This window comes from Mus pahari, chromosome X (assembly GCF_900095145.1).
Source record: "Mus pahari chromosome X, PAHARI_EIJ_v1.1, whole genome shotgun sequence".
Lineage (NCBI taxonomy): Eukaryota > Metazoa > Chordata > Mammalia > Rodentia > Muridae > Mus > Mus pahari.
In genome coordinates, this window is record NC_034613.1 from 2,237,870 (window position 1) to 2,262,352 (window position 24,483).

At 45.3% G+C, this 24,483-nt stretch overlaps 1 protein-coding gene across 1 annotated transcript; it reads right to left on the bottom strand.

Annotated features, from left to right (window-relative positions):
* Positions 1 to 462: 462 nt before the first annotated feature.
* Tbc1d25 (TBC1 domain family member 25) lies at positions 463 to 22,216 on the bottom strand. Its single transcript, XM_021187814.1, has 6 exons — positions 21,745 to 22,216; positions 20,244 to 20,353; positions 18,736 to 18,890; positions 2,595 to 2,722; positions 2,278 to 2,466; positions 463 to 2,049 (listed from the first exon to the last, which is right to left on the bottom strand). Exons 1-6 carry the CDS (start codon positions 22,027 to 22,029, stop codon positions 688 to 690), a joined length of 2,229 nt encoding a protein of 742 aa, XP_021043473.1. The 5' UTR covers positions 22,030 to 22,216; the 3' UTR covers positions 463 to 687.
* Positions 22,217 to 24,483: the final 2,267 nt, after the last annotated feature.

Genomic DNA, 24,483 nt, shown 5'->3' on the forward strand with positions numbered 1-24,483 from the left:
TGCCTTCTGAGTGCTGGGAACAAAGGTATGTGCCACCCCTGCTGCCATCATCAACACCAGGCTGTAATGCATGTTTTTAACCCCTGAGCTGCCACCCAGCCCCAAGGACCTGACTTGCAAATACTTAGACAAATTCTTGTAGGGCCCAAGTTTTCTCTGCTTGGCTTTTTTCTTTTTTTCTTTTAGCTATATTAGTGATGTGGAACAGACAAATATGCTGAAATGGTTAAGGCAGGATGGAAACCTAGCTTAGGGCTCTAAGCATGGCATAGTCCCACAAGCTGGTTCCCAAGTACATGGAAAGCCCTGGGCTGGGCTCATCAATAACTCGTCTTTGACAACTATTCTCCTTGTGGCAGAGAAAGCAGGAACCCCCCTACAGCAAATGAAGTATTTCAGTTGCACCAACTAAAGAGCCCCTAGTAACTTTTATAACATTCAAGAAATAGAGAAATACACATACCACAGTGACCTTTGTATATGGAAAGTATAGTTTAGAAACAACAAAACCAGAAAGAGGCTATGGCCTCTGTGGGGCAGTGCCAATGCTGAGCCACACATACTCAAACCTGGGGAGAGAGGGCCCCAGGCTCCAACATGTCTGGGGATGGCAGGCAGGGAATAAGGTCTCATGTGTAGGCCCTCATGGCAAAGAATGGAATACTATTGGGGTTGGAGGGTATATAATCAAGATGGAGCTGTGGCCTCAGCCCCCTCCTCAGAGTCCCAAACTTCAGACTGTAGGTAATCAGCAAAGAGTGCCTTGGCCCTGCGCAAGACACGCCCTAGATGGTGTTTGCGCACCAGGCGATCAAAATGCATGGCTAGCTCATTGTAATCCAGCCCATTGCGCATGATGTGGTCACGATGTTCCAGCAGGATAGCCAGGCAGAGGAAGAGCATGAATGGGTTCCCTCGGCCAAACTCCTGGGGTGGAGGAAGGCCCATGGGAGGTGGAGGTGGTACGGACTTCCCAGGGTCTCTGGGAGAACCTACCTCTTGTATCAAGGGGGATCCTATAGCTATGTCACCAGAAGGAGAAGCCTCCTGGGTAGATGGAGGAGATGACGAAGATGGGGAATCGGGCCGAGAAGAGGAGGAGAGGAGTGGATCTGGGGAATTCAGCAAGGGCTCAGAGAGGGACTTAGAGCTAATGAGGGTAGCTGGGTAGGATAGTTGGACCAGACGGTCCTTCCTGGGGCCCATGTTATCCCTGAGTTGTTGTATACCATCCAGGCTGGCTTGTCTTAGGAGACGCCCCCCACCACTAGGTCCCTGGCTAGATGCAGCTAAGTGGACAACAGCGTCTTCAAAAGCAGTGCTTCCTCCACCAGCAGGCCTCAGCATGTGCCTCTGACGTACTGGCCGTCCCCTGTGGCTACCAAAGCCAGTGTCTGCTACTTGGCTGGGAGGTCCGACAAGCTCCACCTCGTGTTCAGGAGGGTCAGGGGGCAGTGAACTCCAGGTGACTTCTAGCATTCGGAGAGCATCATCGAAGGCGAATTCACGCTTGAGCTCCAGCAGCAGCCAGCGGTAACAGAAAAAGAGGTCGTCGGCACCTGCTTCTTGCAGGTACTGATAGAAGTCTGGGTCAGCATGTCTCAATAGCAGCTTGAGATGGGCAAACTTGGTGGCCATGGCACGGCCATCAGGGTGGAAGTTGGCAGCTAAGCGCTTCATGATGCCACAGAAGCATACAAAGGCATGGCCTTCATGGTCCATGACAGCAAGAATTGGTGAGGCTAGGTCACTCATCCCCTGGCAGTATGATACCTGCGGATGGGTAACGGCATAGGTGGTGAGCAAGTCATGTAGGGCCCGTAGGTGTGGGCCATCCTCAGGCCCTGCGTAGTAGGGATGGGCTCGGTCTGTGCGAAGCACATCCTTGAGGACTGTGCTGCGGATGAATTCCAGGTCCTCAGGGTTCACTCGCTGGGCCCATTCGCTTTTGAGCTGCTCGTACTCGCGGCTCTTACGTTTCATGTAGTCCATCCGTTCACGGCCAGTCAGCCCATCTGGGTACACATTCAGGAGGTACCGCCATACCACCTGCCAGAGACACAAGAGATGGGGCTGAGTTTCAACTAGTCAGCTGCCGTACCCATGTATGTCAACTAGTTACCACCCATCTCTTGTGACCTCTGTCCTCCTTGTGATAGGTCTGCCTAACTGACACAGACCCTCTTTCCCTGGGATTTCTCTACCCCACCTATGACTGTGTTCTAGTGAATATTTGATAGAGTGTGATGGGTTCGGTGACTGACTGAGGCGGCTCACTTTTCGAAGTGAAGGCTCCACACCGCCGTGGTAGATCCTCAAGCGCAACTCCTCAGGCCGAGAGAGCTGACCTTCATGATTCAGGTACGTGTGGAACTCAGCATCACTCAGGGGGGGCTTAAAAGGCTTGATATCTTCCCCATAAGACCAACTCAGCACCTGCTGGACCTTAGATAGTGTACGACCCACCTGGGAAGGAAGAAGGAAAAGAAGCTACAGGTCCCTGTGCAGGATAGGGCAGGCAGAATGGCAATATCAGATAGCCCTTCCCTCCAACCACAGCGGGGAAACCACACCCCCAAGTCTCCTGAAATCACCTGAGAGAGGATGGACTGTGTAAAAGGCAAGGCAGCTGTCGTTAGTGACGATCGCTTCTCGGCCAGTAGCACATCAGATCCAATGACATCTTTGGGACTAATTATGTCCCAGTCTTCCAGCAATGGGCCTGAGCACACAGAGTGAAGCACTATGAGAACAGGGGTGTGAACCCAGATCATGGGGCTGGGTTCCTTTCTAAAGCTTAGCTACCTGCAGGGCAACAAGCAGCCTCTATTTCCTCCTCCCTGTTTCATCCAAACGACAATAATAATAAATCAGCCATGATCTCTCTTACATGGGAACATTTCACAAAATAGCTGGGAAGCCTTTAATGGTTTAATGACTTAAGTAACATTTAAACAATAATATCTATTGAGCCTGGCAGTTACTCTGGAAACTGAGGTAGGAGGATCAGGAGTTCAAGGTCAGTGCCTGGGCTATATAAGACGACTCTATATCTCATTAAAAAATACTTGAAGGCCTGGTAGTACATGCCTTTAATCCCAGCACTTGGGAGTCAGAGGCAGACAGATCTCTGAATTTGAAGACAGCCTGGTCTACAGAGTGCATTCCAGAACAACCAGAGCTACGTAGTGAGATCCTGTCTCAAAACAAAAACAAACAAACAAATAAATAAATCTTGAGGACCAGTGAGGTGGCTCAGTGAGTAAAGACATTTGCCGCCAAGCCTGATAATCTAGTTTAGTCTCTGGAACACACTTGGAAGAAGTTGTCTTTTGATCTTTACAATGCACTGTGATAATGTGTACCCCTGCCCCCAATAAAAATAAACCAGTTTCTTATACTCAGTCCTATGGAAATACTAGCTATATATATAAAATAATATATATATATATATATATATATATATTAAGATTTATTCATCAGACAGCCCAGAAGAGGGCATCAGATCTCATTATGGATAGCTGTGAACCACCATGTGGTTGCTGGGACCTGAACTCAGGACCCTTGAAAGAGCACATCAGTGCTCTTAATCGCTGAGCCATCTCTCCAGCCCGTTAAATATATATTTTTTGTGCCTGGAGGAAATAGTCCTGGGGAATCCAAACCCAGGGTGTCGCATGTGCTCGCTACCCAAGTGCTCTACTGCTGAGCTCTATCATGAGTCCTTCTACAAAACAACTCTTTAAGACAGTGTTTCATTAAGTTACCCAGGCTGGCCCTGAACTTATTCTAGTCCTGGCAGGCTTTGACACTCTTGCTGCCTCAGCCTCATAAGTAGCAGGAATGAAAGAACTACAGACATGTGCCACCTCCCTTGGCTTTCTCAGTAGCTCTGATGAGGAAACAGTTCTATAGATATTTGTTCAAGGCTCCATACCTAGTGAATGAAAGAAGTGGAATGTGAAGCCTTTTCCCTAAGTCTGTGAGCCAACACTCCTCATTTTACATTCATGATAGTGTTCCCCACTGAAATGATAGGAAATGCTAGGGCCATTCTTCCTTGACAGAAAAAGACCAAAGAGGTTTGGAAAAACTAGTTAGTGACCAAGATTCTACAGCTGGGAAATGGTAGATTTCCATTTCTAGGAGCACTGCCCCATTTACCTTACCCCAGAGTCCAGTCATATCTTAGAAAAAGGCTTAGTGAAGAGGTATGCTATATGTGTTAGACAAAGGATTAGCTGCTCCTGCCCCATGAAACACCAGCAGAGATTTCTTCCTTCTCTATCATTATTCTCCCTTGAGTCCTTTTCCTTTTTAAATTAAGTATTTTAAGTTAGCATACAAAGTAATGGGCTTCATTTTGATGTTTCCATAAACATGTATCAAAATCCTTTGTTCTTATTCATCCCCATCCCGATTGTTGCCCTCCCCTATTCTTGCCTCCTCTCACTGGTCCCCTTCTGTTTAAGCCACACATATTCCATTATCACTACCCCTTCCCTTAAGATGCCTTCCTTGGTCTGGAGAGATGGCTCAGCAGTTAAAAGCACTGGCTGTTCTTCCAGAGTTCAATTCCCAGCAACCACATGGTGGCTCACAACCATCTGTAATGGGATCAGATGCCTTCTTCTCATGTCTGAAGACAGGGACAGTGTACTCATCGCCTAAGGGTAAGTTCAAGAATCCTTATTTACCTTTAATCCCAGCACTTGGGAGGCAGAGACAGGCGGATTTCTGAGTTCGAGGCCAGCCTGGTCTACAAAGTGAGTTCCACGACAGCCAGGGCTATACAGAGAAACCCTGTCTCGAAAAACCTAAAAAAAAAAAAACTGGGCAGTGGTGAGGCATGCCTTTAATCCCAGAATCCCAGCCTGGTCTACAGAGTGGTTCCAGACCAGCCAAATTGACAGAGAAACCCTGTCTTGAAAAAAAATTAATTTATGTGTATGGGTGTTTGCCTACGTGTATGTCTGTGTATATGCATGCCTGGTGCCCAGGGAGACCAGAAGAAAGGACATGAGACCTCCTGGGACTGGAATTATAAAGTTTTGAGCAGTCATGTGGGTGTTGGGAACTGAACCTGGGTCTTTTGGAAGAGCAGCCAGTGCTCTTAACTGCTGAGTCATGGCTCCAACCCAGGAAGATTTTCCTTTCCTTTTACTTTTAATTATGTGAGTATATATTTATGGAAGTATATGTACCTGCACAGTCCTACTGAAGCCTTGGATTTCCCTACAGTTGTGGAATTGTAGAGGTTGTGATCTACCATATGTGGATGATGGGAATTGAACTCAGGTCCCCTGAAAGAATAGGAAGCAGTCTTTCATAGAAGCGTTTATTTTATTTTGAATGATGGACATAGGTGTGCTGTGCTGGGGTGTGTGCATGTGAAATGGAGCTGCACACAGAATCCACAAGGGGCTCTCATATGCCCTGGAACTGGAGTTAGCAGCACTTGTGAGCCCCTGACAAGGGTGCTGGCAACTAACCCTTGGTCCTCTACAAGAGCAACATGCTGCTCTTAAGCCACTCAGCCAGCTCTCCAGTCCCTTTTTTTAAATTAAAAATTACATTTATTGCCAGACAAGTTAGTGCATGCCTTTAATCCCAGCACTCAGGAGGTAGAGGCAAGAAATTTTTTTTTTGAGTTCAAGACCACCCTTGTCTACAGAGCAAGTTCCAGACCAGTCAGGGCTACAGAGAGAAACCCTGTCTCAATAAAACAAAACTAAACAAAATGATTAATTTCCTGTGTAGGTACATGTATGTGCTATGGTGCGTATGTGGAGGTTACAGGACAACCCATGGGAGTCACTTTCTCACTCTGCCAGTCAGGCTTAGTGGCAAGTGTCTTTACCTTACTGGCTGAGCCATCTTACCCCAATAGGCACTCTTTTTTTTTAAAATGCATGTTTTTTTTAAAGATTTATTTATTATATGTAAGTACACTGTAGGTGTCTTCAGACACTCCAGAAGAGGGAGTCAGATCTTGTTAAGGATGGTTGTGAGCCACCATGTGGTTGCTGGGATTTGAACTCTGCACCATTGGAAGAGCAGTCGGGTGCTCTTACCCTCTGAGCCATCTCACCAGCCCCCAATAGGCACTCTTAACTGCTGAATCATCTCAGCTACCATGAACCCTGTGTGTGCAAGCATACACATGTGTGGTAGGGATAGAAACCAAGGCCCCCATGTATGTGAAAGGCACTCCATCAACCTAACTGTAAGTTTGAAAATCTTGTTTGAGAAAAGGTCTTGGGCTGGAGTGGTTAAGAGCACTGACTGCTCTTCCGAAGGTCCTGAGTTCAATTCCCAGCAACCACATGGTGGCTCACAACCATCTGTAATGGGATCTGATGCCCTCTTCTGGCGTGTCTGAAGACATTGACATTGTAGTCATATAAATGAAATAAATAAATCTTTATATATATATATATATATATATATATATATATATATATATGGAGAGAGAGAGAGAGAGAAGGTCTCATTTTAACCCAGACTGACTTGGAACTTGATTCTGTAGCTCAGGCTAGCCTTGAACTCATGGTGATTCTTATACTTCAGTTTCTTGAGTTCTAGGATTACAGGTGTGAGCTTCCAGGTCCAAAAATCTTAATAGGCAATAGAAGTCAACTAACATTACAGTGTTGCAAAAGCTAACAACGTCCAATGACAATTCCATTATGCTGATAATTATATGAAACAAATAGTTACAGGAGATAAAGCAACTTCTATTTAAGTCACTATCATCTGCAGGCCAATGGTACCCCCTAAGCAGCATTTTCCCAGACTCAGCCCTTTCTTGCATAGAGCTGCAGGGGAAGCAAGGCTGTGTCTAGATACCACTATCTGTCCGTGTATGTCCCTGAGCGTACTCCAAAACAGTGGTAGTGAAGGAGAGGTGGAGATCCGCTCCCAGCACAGCTGTTCCCTTTTGCTTTATCTGTTCAATTGTCAAACCCTGACCAGTCCCTGCTCCCCCAATTCTCTCAGTTCTCAAGTCCAAATCATTGCCAAGCACATGTGGCTTATCTATACAAACCTATATTAGCCAATCTATATAATATACCTAGCTTTTCATCCACCTTGTGACCCCATCTGAGTCACCACCCCAGAGACCTTAGACTGCTGCTTTCTGTCCCTGTCCCTAACAGATTCCAGTGTGGTCTTGCTAAGACATTAATCAGAGCATTAAAACACTTTCCAGGTGAGGTGGAGATTGTACCACTTACTAAATTAAGAAGCTACTGTAAGACAAAGAATTAAGGTTATATGATTCGAGTGAAAAAGTCAAGAGCCCTGAGGCCAAGCTTGGGAGACCCAATATGCACAGAGCAAAAACTGAAGAGAATAAAAAGATAGACTAAAATAAGTTTTGAATTAATAGATGGACACTTTTCTTTTTTTTTCTTTCTTTTTTTTTTTTTCGAGACAGGGTTTCTCTGTATAGCTCTGGCTGTCCTGGAACTCACTTGGTAGACCAGGCTAGCCTCGAACTCAGAAATCCGCCTGCCTCTGCCTCCCGAGTGCTGGGATTAAAGGCCTGCGCCACCAGGCCCGGCTTGATGGACACTTTTCTGATGTAAAGAAATGGCTCACCAAGGGGCTGGAGAGACAGCTCCTTGGTTAAGAGTATTAGATGTACTTTCAGAGGAACCAAGTTCAAATCTCAGTGCCCACAAGGCACAGCTCACAACTGCCTGTAACTCCAATTCCAAGGAATCTGACCCCCTCTTCTGGCCTCTATGAGCACAGTGCATGCACATGGTACACAGACACATGCAGACAAAACACCATACACATAAAATGAATAAATTCAAGAATGAAAACCAATCATAACTTAAGACCATTTTAGGCCAGGTGTGGTGCCACACGCCTTTAATCCCAGCACTTTGGAGGCAGAGGCAAGGGGATCTCTGAGTTTGTGGCCAGCCTGGTCCAGCAAGTTCCAAGACATCAGGGCTTCACAGAGAAACCCTGTCTCAATAGGGGGTTGGGGAAGAAAGAAAAAGAAAACAGAAATGGCTCATCAATTGGCCAGGGCTAGTTACCATACAGCATAGACACAGGACTCCCTCAGAGCCTATCCACATGCTGATGAGGGTGGTGGGGAATAATACATACCTAGGTGTGCGGTGCTTTCTTTCTTTCTTTTTTTTTTTTTTGGTTTTTGGTTTTTGTTTTTTTTTTGAGACTGGATCTCTGTGTAGCCCTGGCTGTCTTGGAACTCACTCTGTAGCCCAGGCTGGCCTCAAACTCACAGAGATCCATCTGCCTCTGCCTCCCAAGTGCTGGGATTAAAGGTGTGTGCTACTACTGTCTGACTTATAAAAACATAAATATATATTTAAAAAGTAGCTCATGCTTATGATCCCGGAATTTGGCACGACAAAGTAGGCACAAGTTTATAGTCAGCATGGGCTACACAGTGAGTCCAAAGCTGGTATGGGATATACAGTGAGAACCTGCCTCAAAAAGCAGGGGTGGGGTGGGGTTGAAAAGAAAAGAAACTTTAAGATAAACCTGACAAGCATAAATAGAAAGCTCCAGCAACAGTGTCATCGTCACAAAGAGAATCAGCCAGCCAAGTACACTACTGCCCATACCTAAAAACCTATAATGTTGGTACTTGGGGGGTAGAGAAGGAAGGATTGTATGCGACCAAGAGAGGGGGCAGGGAGAAGAGAGGAGACAAAGAAAGAGGTGGGGAGGAGGGAGGAGGAAAGAAGGCAGGGAGGGAGAGGAGAACAAATATACTTTCAAAGGCTAAAAGGAGTCAACAGGGAAAGAGAAACAATCTATTAAATACTGATAAACAATAGGAAAATTGAAAACACGTTTAAAAACAGGCAAAGGATTTATGCAAACACAAACCTGTCTAGTGAGAAAACCTGGCATGGGCCAGCAGAGGCTATAAATAGTCTTTACATAACCCACTTTGGGTGAATGTGCACACATTTCCTGCACACACATCCAAGCATTTCAATATGGGCTTCTGGCCCAGACCCTATTTGTGGTATTATATAATATACATGATACATACTACATTTTCATCATAAAGTTGTCAAACTTGCCAAACCTTAAACTAATATAGAAATCAGAATTCTAATGTTTTCCCCCTGAAACTGCATGAAATTATTTTAAGATTCACAAGAACAAATTCATGTTTAAGAATAGCTAAGAAAAAGAACATCAGGAGGATGACAAAGGCTTTTTTAAAAATTAAAACTGACCACAAAAATCACTGCCATTAAATAGTGTAAATCCCAGCACTTGGGAAGAAGAGGCTGGTGAACCTCTGAGTTTCAAGCCAGCCAGGGCTACATAGTAAGACCCTATCTAAAAAAAAGTGTGTGTTTACACACATATAGTTACATATATAGATATACATATATATGGCTAGATAGATGGCTCAGTGATTAAGACCACTAGCTTCTTCCAGAGGTCCTGTGTTCTACTTCCAGGGCCTACACAGTGGCTCATAATCACCTTAATTCCAGTTCTGAGGGGTCCAATGCCTTCCTCTGGCCTCCAAGGACACCAGACATGTACATGGTAGACAAACACACACACACACACCCCTAAGGACGCCATAAGAAGGTAGCAAAGTCTTTGGAGCTACAGTTACAGGCAGCCATGAGCTGCTGCACTGTTGGTCCTCTGAAAGAGCAGTATGAGTTCTTAACTGCTGAGCCAGCTTCCCAGCCCATAGTTTTTCTTTCTTTCTAAAATATATTTCTCTCTATGTGTATGAGTGGATTTATCTGCATGCATGCTTGTACACTTTGTGCAAGCCAGGTGCCTATGGAGGCTAGAAGAAGGCAGCAGAGCCCCTGGAACCTGAGTTAAAGACAGTTTTGAGCTAGCATATGGTTGCTGGGCACTGAAGCCAGGTTTCTGCATTAGCAGCACATCTTCTTACGGAGCCAGCGTCCAGCCCCAGCCCTACAGTATTTTTTTTTTTTGAGACAGGGCCCCACTAAGCTGCCTAGGCTAACCATGAACTCAGTGCACAGGCAGGTCTTAAATGTGTTCTCTCTGCCTCAATCTCGAAAGTAGCTAACACTACAGCTATCTCAATAGTTTTTCCCCTGTGTCGGGGGAGAAAGGAGAGAGTTTCTGACTAACTATGTAGCCCAGGCTGGCCTTGAGCTCACAGAAATCCTTCTGTCTCAGCCCAGTTGCAGAGGCTTACAATAATAAGCCTACTGTCTCTGCTTCTTGATTGCTAGGATCACAGACATGTGGTCCTCTACCCAGCTGTTTTAGTGAGCATTGTAGAGGATTATACTCAGGGACTTATAAGTACTACTACTGTACAAGCATTCTTATACTATTAAGTTACATCTCCAGCCCCAGACATTTTTCTTTTTTCTTTTTTGTTTTTTTCAACAGTTTCTGTGTAGGCCAGGCTGGCCTCAGGAGGCAGAGGCAGTCAGATGTTTGAGTTCGAGGCCAGCCTGGTCTACAGAGTGAATTCCAAGACAGCCAGGGATACACAGAGAAACCCTGGCTCAAAAAACCCAGATAGAGCTGGGCGTGGTGGTGCACACCTTTAATCCCAGCACTCGGGAGGCAGAGGCAGGCAGAATTCTGAGTTCGAGGCCAGCCTGGTCTACAGAGTGAGTTCCAGGACAGCCAGAGAAACTCTGTCTCAAAAAAACAAAAACAAACAAACAAACAAAACCCCAGATAGACAGACAGACAGACAAGGAAACTATTAGTAGCAGTAATAATACAAAGAAAATGATCACAAATGTCCAAATTGGTTCAAGGTCCTGGCTTGATAATCTACCAAGTGTAGAGGCGAATTGGGCTCCTCAGAGAGACTTGACCTTCCACTCAGTCACATGCTTTTGGCTTTCAGAGCCATGAAAATAATCTCAAGGGGCTGGAGAGATGGCTCAGCTGTTATGAGCCACTGGGCTCATAATAGAGGACCTTAGTTTGATTCCTAGCATGCACACTGCAGCCCACAACTATCTGTAACTCCAGCCCCAAGAGCTCTAATCCTCTCTGTTCTCCCCGGGCACCAGCATGCACATGATGCACATATTCACATGCAGGCAAAACACCTGTACACAGAAATTAAGAAAAGCAATATGATCTGAAGAATGGCATTAAAAGGGCTGGAGAGATGGCTCAGTGGTTAAGAGCACTGTCTGCTCTTCCAGAGGTCCTGAGTTCAATTCCCAGCAACCACATGGTGGCTCACANCCATCTATAATTAGATCTGGTGCCCTCTTCTGGCCTGCAGGTCTACATGCAGGCACAATGCTGTGTATATATAAGTAAATCTTAAAAAAAAAAAAAAAAAAAAAGAATGGCATTAACAATATTATACTACACGGTCCATATACTCAACACTTAAGAGTATATCATGGGGGCTGCAGAGAGATGGCGCAGCAGTTAAAAGCACTGGCTGTTCTTCCAAAGAAATTGGGTTCAATTCTCAGCAACCACATTGGAGCTCACAACTGTTTGTAATTCCATTTCCAGGGGATCCGATGCCCTCACATACACATACATGCAGGCAGAACACCAATGTACATAAAATACAAATAGCTTTAAAAGTTTTATAAAACGAGTATAACATGTAGATCATAAGCCAATTGTATATAAATATGAATATACTCTCATGTCCCTACGTATGACTAAATTTGTAAATATTAAAGGACTTGTAAGGTTATACAGCAAAATGATCACTCAAGCATAAGTGTGTATGTGTGTGTGTGTGTGTGTGAGAGAGAGAGAGAGAGAGAGAGAGGGAGAGAGAGAGAGAGAGAGATATATAAAGTTAAGCATAGTGTTCCCAAGAGTCTGTAGGACTTTTGTGTTGTTTTGTTTTTTGAGGCAGGTTTCTCTGTGTGTAGCCCTTGCTGTCCTGGAACTCACTCTGTAGACCAGGAAGGCCTTGAACTCAAGAGATCTACCTCCTCTGCCTCCAGACTGCTGGGATTAAAAGTGTGTGCCACCACAGCCCTGGCTAGAGTCTCTAGCATTGTTTAAAAACTTTTTCATTTGTGTTTATTTTTTGTAATACTGAGAATCAAACCCAGGGCCTCAAGCATGCTAGGCAAGTGCTCTATCACTAAGCTTTATCACCAGCCTTCAAGTTCATTTCTGATTATTATCTCAATACTAGGTACTGAATTCAGGGCCTAGCGAATGCAGGCACATGCTCAAACCCTGAGCTACCCTTCCTCTCTTCCTTATACACACACCTTACACACACACACACACACACACACACACACACACACTTTTTACTTGCCCACGCTGGCCTTGAACTCATCTATAGCACAGGACCCTCTGATCTTGCAAACTTTCAGCCCCCTGGGTGAATATGTTTAGTAGGTTACTAAACAGTTTCTTGTCAATTTCCCCAAGAAATTCCTTTTACCAAGGTCAGGCATTTAGACAGAAGCCAGAATTCCCTCAGGGGCTTGAAGAGTTATTTCCTCCTAGCTAAAAGTATTTTTCTCCTTACCTCTGGCAAAAGGGACCTGGGCTCTTGCATTAACAAAAGACTGTGCTGCTCATTAGCACAGCAAGGTCTTGGTTAGCTAGTCTGTGCTAGCCTCTAGGCTCCCTTCCATGCAGGTATCCATTCGCTTTGAACCAAGGGGCATTTCCCCACAATACCTCACTCACTCCTCTCTGCTCTCCTGAGACAGCCTTGGCAATATGGAAAACATTCTCTCGGAGCAGCAGTTTCCTTACTGCACCCCATTTATTTCTCTTTTACATTTAAAAAACTTTTCAGTTGAATGTCTGTGAGGTGCTGGTGCTCACTGAGGCGGGAGACTTCACCTGACCCGAGTGCTGGGAGCTGAACTTTGGTCCTCTGCTAGAGATGTATATTCTCTGAGTCACTAAAACATTCCTGTAGCCCCTGAATTTTGTTTCTTTGAAAAATTTAACTTTGCTGGGGCAGTGTCGGCACATGCCTTTAGTCTCAGCACTTGGGAGGCACGGGGAGGCAGGGGCAGGCAGGCAGATCTCTGAGTTGGAGGCCAGCCTGGTCTACAGAGTGAGTTCCAGGACAGTCAGGGCTATAAAGAAAAAAAAAAAAAACAAAAACAGAAAAATTGAACTCCAAGGTTGGACATGGTGCTGCATGCTTTTAATCCCAGCCCTTGGGAAGGAGAGCCAGGCAGGTGGATCTCAGTGAATTTCAGACCAGCTAGGGCTACAGAGAAAAGAAAGAGCCTGTCTCAATAGTACCTCCCCAAATTTAACTCCACTAGAATTCCCAGCAGGACTTTTTTTTTTTTTTTTGATCCAGGGTCTTTCTACATAACCCTGGCTCTCCTGGATCTTACTAAGTGGACCAGGCTGGCCCTTGACCTCACAGAAATATGTCTCCTTCCCTAGTGTTGGGATTCAAGCATGACCTACCATGCCCCGCAGGATATTTTGAAGTAAGGCCTCGCTGTGTACCTCTAGCTGGTGTAGAACTGGTCTGTAGACCGAGGCTGGCCTCCAACTCAGTGATCCTACCTCTGCCTCCCCGAGGCTGGAATTAAAGGGATGTGCTACCATACCTAGTGACACATTAATTCATTAAATAAGAATAGGCCCTGGGAAGTTGACTGAGTTGGTGAAGCACTTACTGTATACGCATAAGTTTGTATCTCAGCTACCACCGGCATAAAGCCAGGGGTGGGCTACGGAAATGGCTCAAGTCCAGTGACCTGAGTTCTAGCCTCAAAAAGCCAGATGTTGTGGTATGTATTTGCATCTATAATCCCAGCACTCCTGTGACAAGAGGGCTAGTAGAGAAAAAAATTGCCTAAAATTGCCGGGCCAGCTAGCCCGGAGTATACAGTTCAGCAAGAGAAAAAGAGACCCTGCCTTAACAAAGAGGAAGGAAACACTGACTCTTGAAAAACTGTCCTCTGACTTCCACATGTGTTTCACACACGCACACAGATTCACACATGCAAACAGATGACAGGCAAAAGCCTGTAATTGTAGCACTGAAGTAACAAAAGCAGAAGCATCTTACTTCTGCTTACTGGCCAGCCATGGAACCAGTCAGCGGCCTTGACTGTTAGTGAAAGACCCTGCCTGCAGAGTTACATGGACAGTGATTGAGGAAGACGAGCAACACCGATCCCTGGTCTCCAAACACCTGCACATGTGCATCCCATACTCACCCAGATGCACACATATGAACACGTATGCAAACAAGAAAAGTACACTTATAGGCAGGCAGATTTCTGAGTTCGAGGCCAGCCTGGTCTACAAAGTGAGTTCCAGGACAGACAGGGCTACACAGAGAAACCTTGTCTTGAAAAACCAAAAAAGAAGAAGAAGAAGAAGAAGAAGAAGAAGAAGAAGAAGAAGAAGAAGAAGAAGAAGAAGAAGAAGAAGAAGAAGANCCACCATGTGGTAGCTGGGATTTGAACTCAGGACCTTCAGAAGAGCAGTCAATGCTCTTACCCGCTGAGCCATCTCACCAGCCCAAGGCCATACCTCCTGATAATGCCATTATCTATGGCCAATTATTCAAACACATGAGTCTATGGGGGCCTCATACTGGCTATGTCTATAATTCCATAGCACAGGAGAAATAAATTTGAGGCCAACCTAGACTACACTGTAAGCTCAAGGCTAGTCTGGGTTGCATAGCAAGACCTTATCTTAAAAACAAGAACCAAAACAAAAAGCAGGGGGCTGGAGAGATGGCTCAGCAGTCAAGAGCATTGGCTATTTTTCCAGAGGATACAAGTTTGATTCTCGGTGATACAGTGTCTCACAACTGTCTGCAACTCCAGTTCTAGGGAATCTAATGCCCCCTTCTGGCCTCCCACGGGTTCCAGGCATGCAAGTGGTACACAGACAGGCATGCATGTGAAATACCCATACACGTTTGGAGAAGGGGTAAGTATGTGGGCAGAGGAGGAAGAGGAGGAGTTGGAGTTGGAGGAGGAGGGGAGGAGGAGGAGGAGGGGGAGGAGGACACTTATAAGACTTTCATGAAACATTTTAGGGCTGGGGAGATGGCTCAGTGGAAAAGTGCTTGTCTACCATGTGCAAGGCTCTGGCTTCCATTCCCAGTACTGAAAAAAACCCCAGAAAATAACATTTTTATGAAAGGAAACACTAAAACTTTCATAAGCTGCATGTGTTGGTTTATACCTGTAATCTTAGCACCTAGAAGGCCAAGGCAGCCTGAGCTACACAGTTAGAGCCTGTTAGGAAACAAAGGACAGGAATACACACAAGGCCCCACACAGCCAGTGAGATGGACCAACAAGCGGAGGCTCCTGTTACCAAGTCTAGTGACCTGGTTCAGCCTGCAGAACCCACATGGTGGAAGGACAACATCCCACAAGTTGTCCTCTGTATGCCATGCATGCCATGGCATGTGAGTCCATGCAGTATGGCTCAAAGGATGATGAGCTAAATTCAATCCCCAAGACTCCCACGAGAGAAGAACTGACTTCTGAAAGTTGTCTTCTGACCCACACATGGATTCTTTGGTATGTCTGTGGACACACACACACACACACACACATATATACACACATATGCAAAGTAAGTATCATACAAGTTTAAGGCAACTCAGTTTTGTGTCCTCCCATGGCTTCAGGGAGCTGTTTCTTACTCCATCAATTTTGCTTGCTAGCCCTTTTAAGGATGTTTGTAAATGAGGAGATCAGAATAAGAAAATTAAAAATTCAGAAAAGACCATGCTTACCCTGGAACCTGGCAAGTAAGAGAACACTTTTGGAAACAGTGAGGGGAGAACTGATTCATCATTAACTGGAGAGTTAATTCTATGAGAAGTCTATCTGCACACATGCTGGCAAGGCTTGTCAAGGTCCCTGGGACAAGAGTTACAGACTGGTTTGAATTGCCATGTGGATACTGAGAACCGAACCCAGGTTCTATAGAAGAGTAGCCAGTACTCCCAGATGCTGAGCCATCACTCTACCCTATGGAAAACCATCTTATAGATACGTTGATGGTTATGAACATATCTCAGTGGCTGCCGTATAAGCATGAGGGCCTGCACATGGATCCCTAGTAAGTTCCAGAACTGACATAAAAACGAGAGACACAGTAGTATACACATATAATCCCAGCTCTTGGGAGGAAGCTAGGAGGATCCATGGGCTCGCTGACCAGCCAGTCTAGCCAAATGGTTAGATCTGGGTTCAGTGAGAAACTATCTCAAATAATAAGGTGGATACCAGGCATGGTGGGTGGCATATGCCCTTTAATCCCAGCACTTGGGAGGCAGAGGCAGGCGGTTTTCTGTGTTCCAAACCAGCCTGGTCTACAGAGTGAGTTCCAGAACAGCCAGGGCTACACAGAGAAACCCTGCCTTGAAAGAACCAACCAACCAACCACACACAAAAAATAAGGTGAAGGGTGATTGAGAATCTCAGCGTCAACCTCTGGTCTGCTCACAGGCACACCATGCATCCACACACGGGCACCCATAAACATATAAACATGTAGAAAAGAACTTTTCAAATGTGTTTCTGTGAAAGAGACAGGTATCATTAACTCTATGCCCCACTGGTGTCCTCTCAGCTCTTACACAGCTGGGTTGGCCTTGTGCTTAGTCGGCCGGGAAGACTTTAAATATGTGTTTAAATAACACTACTGTGTCCACTTCAGAGGTGAAGAAACCTAAGCTGGTTTAAGTTACTGACACATTTTTCTGTGCCCTACTATCTTTCTTTTCTCTCAACTCTTTCTTCCTCCTGCATTCCTCTCTTTATCCTCTCTTCCTCCCTCTTTTTCAAGGTTGCCATGCAGTTTTCTTATTATTTTTCTCTTTTTGATAGGGTTTCTCTGTGTAGCCCTGGCTGTCCTGGAACTCACTCTGTAGACCAGGCTGGCCTCGAACTCACAGAGATCCCACCTGCCCCTGACTCCTGAGTGCTGGGATTAAAGGCATGCGCCACCCTAGCTCTGTAAGATTATGGGGACAATTAACTCTATTAATTAAAGCCCAGGTATTCCATTTAGCTACATGATGTCAATAAAATGCCTCAGTCATCCCAAGGGTACGAACTGTACAGCTCCAACATACGTTATTACAAAAATGAAACAAAAACTTACTGAGTTGGCAAGATGTTTCAGAGGTTCTTTAAGGCACTTGCTGCCAAGCCTGAGGACCTGAGTGTGATCCCCAGGATTTACATGACAGGAGAGAACTGACTCCCACAAGCTGTTCTCTGACCTCTACATATGTGTCATGGCACACATGTGCACGTGTGCCCATGCATACACATACACACACACACACACACACACACACACACTAAATAAACAAAATTGATTTTAAAAACTTGCTGGGTGTTGAACAGTGCTGAGTGTGTCGTATGTTACATTTTAGGTCAGCCCAGGAAATGTAGTAAGACCTAGCTCAAAATAAAAAATAAAAAAAGAGGTATGGTTCAGTGGTATAACACTTGCCTAGCAAACATATGGCCTGTAGTTAATTCTTAGAACCAAAACAAAACCAACCAATAACACAGTCAGGCATGGTAGGCTATGTTATTCTAGCACTTGGGAGGCATAGACAGAAGGTATCATTCAAAGTTTGATGCTAGCAAGATTTACATGGCTAGTTCCCAGCTACCCAGGGCTATATACCACAACTATTTTTAAAAAAGCCAAAAACAAAAAAAAAATTCAAACCCATAAAATGTTACAAAAGAATACAGTGTGTGGTGCTGGAAAGATGGCTCAAAGAAACTGGTTGCTCTTCAAGAAGACCAGGGTTTGATTCCCAGAACCCAGAAGGTGGCTCACAGCCATCTGTAATTCCAGTTCAGGAGAGCCTATGTCCTCTTGTGGCCTCCTCGGGCATCAAGCATGCATGCATGCATGTTTGTTTCAGCTGCATGCAGCCATACATGCAGCTGAAACCAACCAAACCAAACCCAAAACCAACAAAGCCAGACAAAACCTCACTACAACCAACAGAAACCTACCAGAATGCACACTGGAGGTGGCTCTGTAGCTCCGTGGCACAGCGACGGCCTGATGTGAGTGAGCAAGGCCTGGCTTTCTGCCTTGCATTGCAAAAGTGAGCAGCCTGAACACCCTGTGCCTATAGGCCTCGCCAGAAGCCATTAGCTCCTCTACCACAGTTGCTTTATCTTACCCCTTCTCCATGGAAACACACTCTCGTAAAACTCCTTCAAACACCATGTACTGTACCCCTTCATGTGTAAATGGGTTTTCCCCAAGAGCACAGATATTTTCCTCCAGCAACCCTGAAACCATTACCATACTGCTATGCTTTCAAATTAATTACCAATGCGATAATATAGGCTGAATATTGCTAATATGAAATTTTAAAACCCAAAACCTGAATTACTTTGTAGTTTTGTTTTGAGACAGGGTTGCTTTATAGCTCAGTCTAGCTTTGAACTTGAGTTTAAAGTATACAAATACCATTACTATAATAAAACTTTTGGGGGCAGTACTGATGATTGAACCCAGGTCTTTCTCTGTATAGCCCTGGCTGTCCTGGAACTCACTTTGTAGACCAGGCTGGCCTCGAACTCAGAAATCTGCCTGCCTCTGCCTCCTGAGTGCTGGGATTAAAGGCGTGTGTCACCATGCCCAGCTCTGACATAATTTAAAAAAAAAAATTGTGTCCCTGTGGCCCACCGAGAGTGGAAGGTGTGGAAATACCATTCTATGGGAAAAGCAGGATCTCAAAGCAGTTCCGTTAAGGCTCTGGGTACTCACTGTCCTCTGAGGGCCGAATGTCTACACGCAACTGCAGATAAGGTTTGGAGGCAGTGGCGAAAGCTGTGCTGAGGTCCCAATCAGAAAGGAGGGAGAGGAAAGTTTCCTGTCCTAGCCGGTCTCGAGCCAGGTAGCTGATGCCAAAGTTCTTCTTCCTGGACAAAGGATATAAGGGAGCTCTTGGGATCCCCAGTTCCCCAGCAGCTTCAAGATCAGACTTACAAAACAAGGCAGGCAATGTGAAAAGTACTGAAAACAACTTCCTTCTATTTGCTGGGAACTCCGCTAAGGATTATGGGTATCCTGAGGTGAGGTCATTTATAGCCACTTTGTTACACAAACACAGAAACAGATACACACCTGCTTACATCTGAAGGGCACACTGAAACCTGGTAGAATGTTGGTCCCCTCTGGGGATGCTAACAGTGTAGTTGAGGGACAGAAGTGGAAGAAAGCAGCCTTCTTACTACATAAAAAAAAAGCAGTCTGTATGGTTGTTATTTTTTTTACATGATATAAACGCACAAATGTTCAATGGCAACTACAAATCCATTCAGATACACTTGTGCAACTATATACAGATATTTTGTTTGATGATCACTATAAAACAAGGATCATCCTAAATATCGATCAATTTCTTACTATTTAAATTGATCACCACAGTCATATATTCCTCCAGAGCAGTCCCCCACAAGAAGATAACCAGCCCACCTGCCCCCACGTGATACCAACTCTCAGCTATCAGACTGGCAAATTTTGCGGAACCATTCTCTGGGAGGACAGGAAGAAAGAAAGAGGTTTTATTGTTTTCTTTTATCCTTTTGAGGCAGTTTCATTATGTTGCCTAGAGTGGCCTTGATCCTCTTGTCTCAGCCTCCAAAGTACTGATATCACTGTGCTTGGTGAAACAAGTGTTTTCTTTCATCTTGTTTTTTTTTAATGTGTGTGTGTGTGTGTGTGTGTGTGTGTGTGTGTGTGTGTGTGTTTGAGAGGTCTCTTAGTGTAGCCCTGGCTGTTTTGAAACTCACTCTGTAGACCAGGCTGACCTCAAACTGTCAGAGATTTGTGTGCCTCTGCCTCCAGAGTCCCTGGACTAAAGGTGTGGACCACCGTATCCAGCAAACCCCTTTTCTGTGCTGCTGCTGAAGCTGTATTGGGAAAACCTGTTTTTTTTGTTTTGTTTTTTTTTTTGGGGGGGGGGGAACCTGTTGAGAGCCATTCTGAAAACGTTCCTTGAAGGGTTTTGTTTGTTTGTTTGGTTTTGGTTTTTTGAGACAGGGTTTCTCTGTGTAGCCCTGGCTGTCCTGGAACCCACTCTGTAGACCAGGCTGGCCTCAAACTCAGAAATCCACCTGCCTCTGCCTCCCGAGTGCTGAGATTAAAGGTGTGTGCCACCATACCTGGCTGTTTGTTTTTGAGACAAAAAAAAAAGCCAAACAACAGAACCAAACCCCAGAAGCCTGGCAGTGGCTTTAAAGATGAGCGCCCTGCTTCATCTTCCCACTCACCCATTTAAGTCAAAGGCTCGGATGAGGATGTGCTGCAACACGTCCAGCGAGGTGATCTGAGGATCCACTGCAAAAGAGCGGAACTCGGGGGACAAGAAGCTCTCACATTTCTGAGGAAAGAGGACAGGGGGAGGCCATGAGGAGGCACATCACCGTGTGGAAAGAGTGGGTAAGGTAGAGCGGCAGAGGCAGGAGTTGAAGACAGGGGAGGGACCAGGTTTTAGGTGAGATGTTCTTGGTTTTTGTTCTGGGTGAGGGGAAGTCACAGAAAGTTTCTAGGCAGAGAAAAGATATGTCCTTTGAATTGACAGGGTCCATGTTTGCTCTGCAAAAGCAGACTGGCAGGAACGAAGGCTACTGCAGTAGTCTACGTGTCCAATCCTTCCAGATTCCCTTAAATATGGTTGCCAGAATCACTGTGTCCATCCTGACACAATCAAATCAGTGCCCCATAGTGCAATCAGTCTAGCAAATCTCCCTTTAACACTTGCTCAAATCTTTCTTCAACAGCAAACCTAGGCTCTTGAGCTAGCCCTCCCTCCACTCCGAACTGTGTTATTGCTCTACTGGTATCAAACTGTCGAGAGTTCCTTTGAGTACATCCTTTCCAGACTTCTGTGTGCTCACCTCTCTCGGTCTGAACATCCTTCCCACTTCATCTGGCTTACTAACCCTTTGCCTTAAAGCTCTAACACCCCAAAGTGATCTCTAGCACTCCAGTCTGAGGCACCGGTCACTGCTTGCGGGTATCACAATGGGTTCCTTTCTCAGAGTGGGTATGTATCACAAGCTGTCCTACGTGCCCTTCTGCCCCTAGGCTTCCTTCTCCAACAATATGGGACCCTACAGGAACATACCACACTCATCTAGGTGTTCCCTCTACCTAGAACTCTTCTCCCATCCTAAATGCACATACTAACATTTTGTTGTTGTTGTTGTTGTTGTTATTATTATTATTATTATTATTATTATTCAGGTCTCTGACTTGAGTCATCTTTGGGGGATTTTCCTATACAGCTCTGGGTAAAGTAACTCCCTAGAGATCCTAACCTTTCCTATCACTTTCTCCTGATATTCACCAATGTTCAAAAATATCTCATTTAATTGTTTTTGTCCCCCTCCCACAAGCACGTGGGCTCAGGGGTGGGACATGGACGAAAGTGAACTCTCAACAGCTATTTGTTGACTGACTTTAGGACTACCCCTTCTGAAAGCAAGGGCAGAGCCTCCTTCCTTCCTCTGGACTCCAGAGGCCCCTCCTGTAACCCTACAACCCACCTCTCTACCCGTAGGCTCCACCCATCCACTCCATTGGCCCCTTCTCCTCTACAGTTCCACACCCAACGACAAGTCCCCAAAACCCACGGCTTCATTCTATCAATTCCGCTCTCCAGCCTCGCCCCCAGTCTCCAAGTCACGCCCCAAATTTCAGGTCTGATGCTCTATCCTATGACAGTTACGGTCTTTTCGTCCACTGGGTGCCCGGGCAGGCTAGCCTCACCTTGACTCGGACCCGTACCACCTCACGCTCCTCCTCCTCAACCGCCGCGGCCGCCTGGGCACCTCCGACGGGCGGGGGCGCTGCCGAGCACGCTGAGTCCGAGGCCGCGGAGGTTGTTGCCATCCCGCCGCTGTCGTCTCTGTCCAGGTGACAACCGATAGTTGCCCCTACCCTAACGTACACCCTACAGTGCGGGCGCCCGCGGCCCCACCTTGCACCAGAGCGCAGGCGCAGAGGTGCTGTAGGACCCTGCCCCTCCCACCTGGCTTGGGCTGAAGGTCGCATCTGAGCATGCGCCTAGAGTGCTCTTGCGGGGGAACCCCGCCTCCCAGAGTGGAGAATTTTACTTTTTACTGCCTGTGTGTAAGTGCCCGTCTGGGTCCTGCCTGGCCCGGTCCGTGGCGCGGTTGTTTCGGCAGTCTACTTCCGGATTCATGAACAGCCGCGTTAAAGGGACGAGCTCTAGAAAGACAAGAGGGTGGCAAGGAGACCACAGAGTGCTGACATCAACGTTCCAGAACTGGCTTTGAATTGCCACGTGCCTCTGGTGACAGATGATGTCATAGGTTTCAAATAATTCACTTCGAATTAATACCCTGAAGGGGGAAAATAGTTCTCTAAAGAGTTTTTTATTTAGTTTTTCCTTCCTTTCTTTCTAAGCAGAATCTCAGTGATTTCCCCGAGATAATGTGAACTTCAGTTTTTTGGTTTTTTTTTTTTTGGTTTTTTTTTTTTACCTCAGACTTCCAAGAACTTACAGGTGTGTACCAACTTCTCCATGCCCACCACCTCCCAGTCTCTTAATAAATAATTTACACTTATATTCAAGGAAGTGTGCATACATAAAGTTTTACACATGTCTAAACTCTTAGTTATACTTCCTTAAGTAATTTACCAAAAAACATTGTATGCTTTCTGAAGGTATACAGGAGGTCTCACAGCACTTCAGTCACAATAAAAATATGTGTTTGTTAGATATGAGTTAGATGGTTGAACACATCTTACACTTTTTGTTTATTTATTTGCTTGCTTGTTTTTTTTTTTTTTCAAGACAGGGTTTCTCTATGTAGCACTGGCTGTCCTGGAACTCACTCTGAAGACCAAGTTGGCTTCAAACTCACAGATATCCTACTGTCTCTGTCTCCTGAGTGCTGGGATTAAAGGTGCGTGGCCACCTCAGCCCAGTGTCTTAGATAGGCTTTCAGTATGAAGTCCTGGCTGACCTGAGACTCTCCATGTAGACTAAGCTGGCCTGGAACTCAGAGATCAACCTGCCTCTTCCTCCAGGGTGCTAACATTAAAGGTGGACACCACCACAGCCAGCAGGAGAGTTCAAATCTTTTTATATATATATTTATTTGCTTATTTATTTAATGTATGTGAGTACACTGTAGCTGTCTTCAGACACACCAGAAGAGGCCATCAGATCCCATTACAGATGGTTGTGAACCACCATGTAGTTGCTGGGAATTGAACTCAGGACCTCTGGAAGAGCAGCCAGTGCTCTTAACCTATTGAGCCATCTCTCCAGCCCTAAAATTTTTTATTTATTTATTTATTTATTTAGATTTATTTATTTATTTATTATATGTAAGTACACTGTAGCTGTCTTCAGACACTCCAGAAGAGGGCATCAGATCTCATTATGGATGGTTGTGAGCCATCATGTGGTTGCTGGGATTTGAACTCTGGACCTTTGGAAGAGCAGTCGGGTGTTCTTACCCACTGAGCCATTTCTCCAGCCCCCTAAATTTTTTTATTACATTTAATTGTATGTGTGCATGTGCCACAGCACGCATGTGACAGACAGTCAAAGGACAACTTTCATAAGTCATTTCTCCCCTTCCTCCAGGTCACTAGGCAAAGCAGCAAACACTTTATACCCATGGAGCCATCTCACAACCCCTATCTCCCTGTCTGTCTATCTCTCTATCTCTCTATCTGAGATGGTCTCAAGTAGCCCATACTGGCCTTGAACTTGCTATATAGCTGGAGAAAACCCTGAGCTTCTGCTCGTGAGTGGCAGGATTACAGGTTGTGCCACCATGCCTGGTTTCGTGGGTTGCTAGTGTTGGAGATCAGAGCCAGGGCTTTGGGCAGGCCAGCAATCACACTATCAGCGACTCTGATTTATATCCCCAGTAGCTTTTCTCAATAAGTTTTCAATTTAAGTCTGGCCTATTTAAAAAAAAAACATTTTTGGCCTAGGCATTATATATTTAAAAATACATCTTATTCTTTGGAAGCTATAGATAACAGAGATTTTTCTTTGAAAGCCAGTCTGGGTTATTAGTATGTTTTTCCTGTTCTACATGTACTACTTGATGTTTTCTGCTGGGAAAGAGTTGGACGGTCTGCTTCTCATATCAGTAATAGTGAGTGCAATAACCAACCCATTAGCATTGATGGCATTTGTGCACCCTTTGGACAGAGTAAGATGTCTTTGTCTTGGACATAGACACAAAGATACTGGAAGCAAGGCAATAAAAAAGGAGAGCCTTGCTCTTATTCTGGGGAGAACATTCCCTTTCTTTTTTTTAAGATTTATTTATTTATTATATGTAAATACACTGTAGTTGTCTTCAGACACTCCAGAAGAGGGAGTCAGATCTCATTAAGGATGGTTGTGAGCCACCATGTGGTTGCTGGGATTTGAAATCAGGACCTTCGGAAGAACAGTCAGTGCTCTTAACCGCTGAGCCATCTCACCAGCCCCCAACATTCCCTTTCATTTGTCTA

Excerpts from the sequence above, each read along its gene's own strand:
- Tbc1d25 (XM_021187814.1), bottom strand. The coding sequence starts at position 22,029 with ATGCGACCTTCAGCCCAAGCCAGGTGGGAGGGGCAGGGTCCTACAGCA. Across the intron at positions 20,354-21,744 it reads TGGTACGGGTCCGAGTCAAG|AAATGTGAGAGCTTCTTGTC; the intron begins GTGAGGCTAGCC and ends CTCTTTCCTCAG. Across the intron at positions 18,891-20,243 it reads CGAGCCTTTGACTTAAATGG|GAAGAAGAACTTTGGCATCA; the intron begins GTGAGTGGGAAG and ends TCCTTTGTCCAG.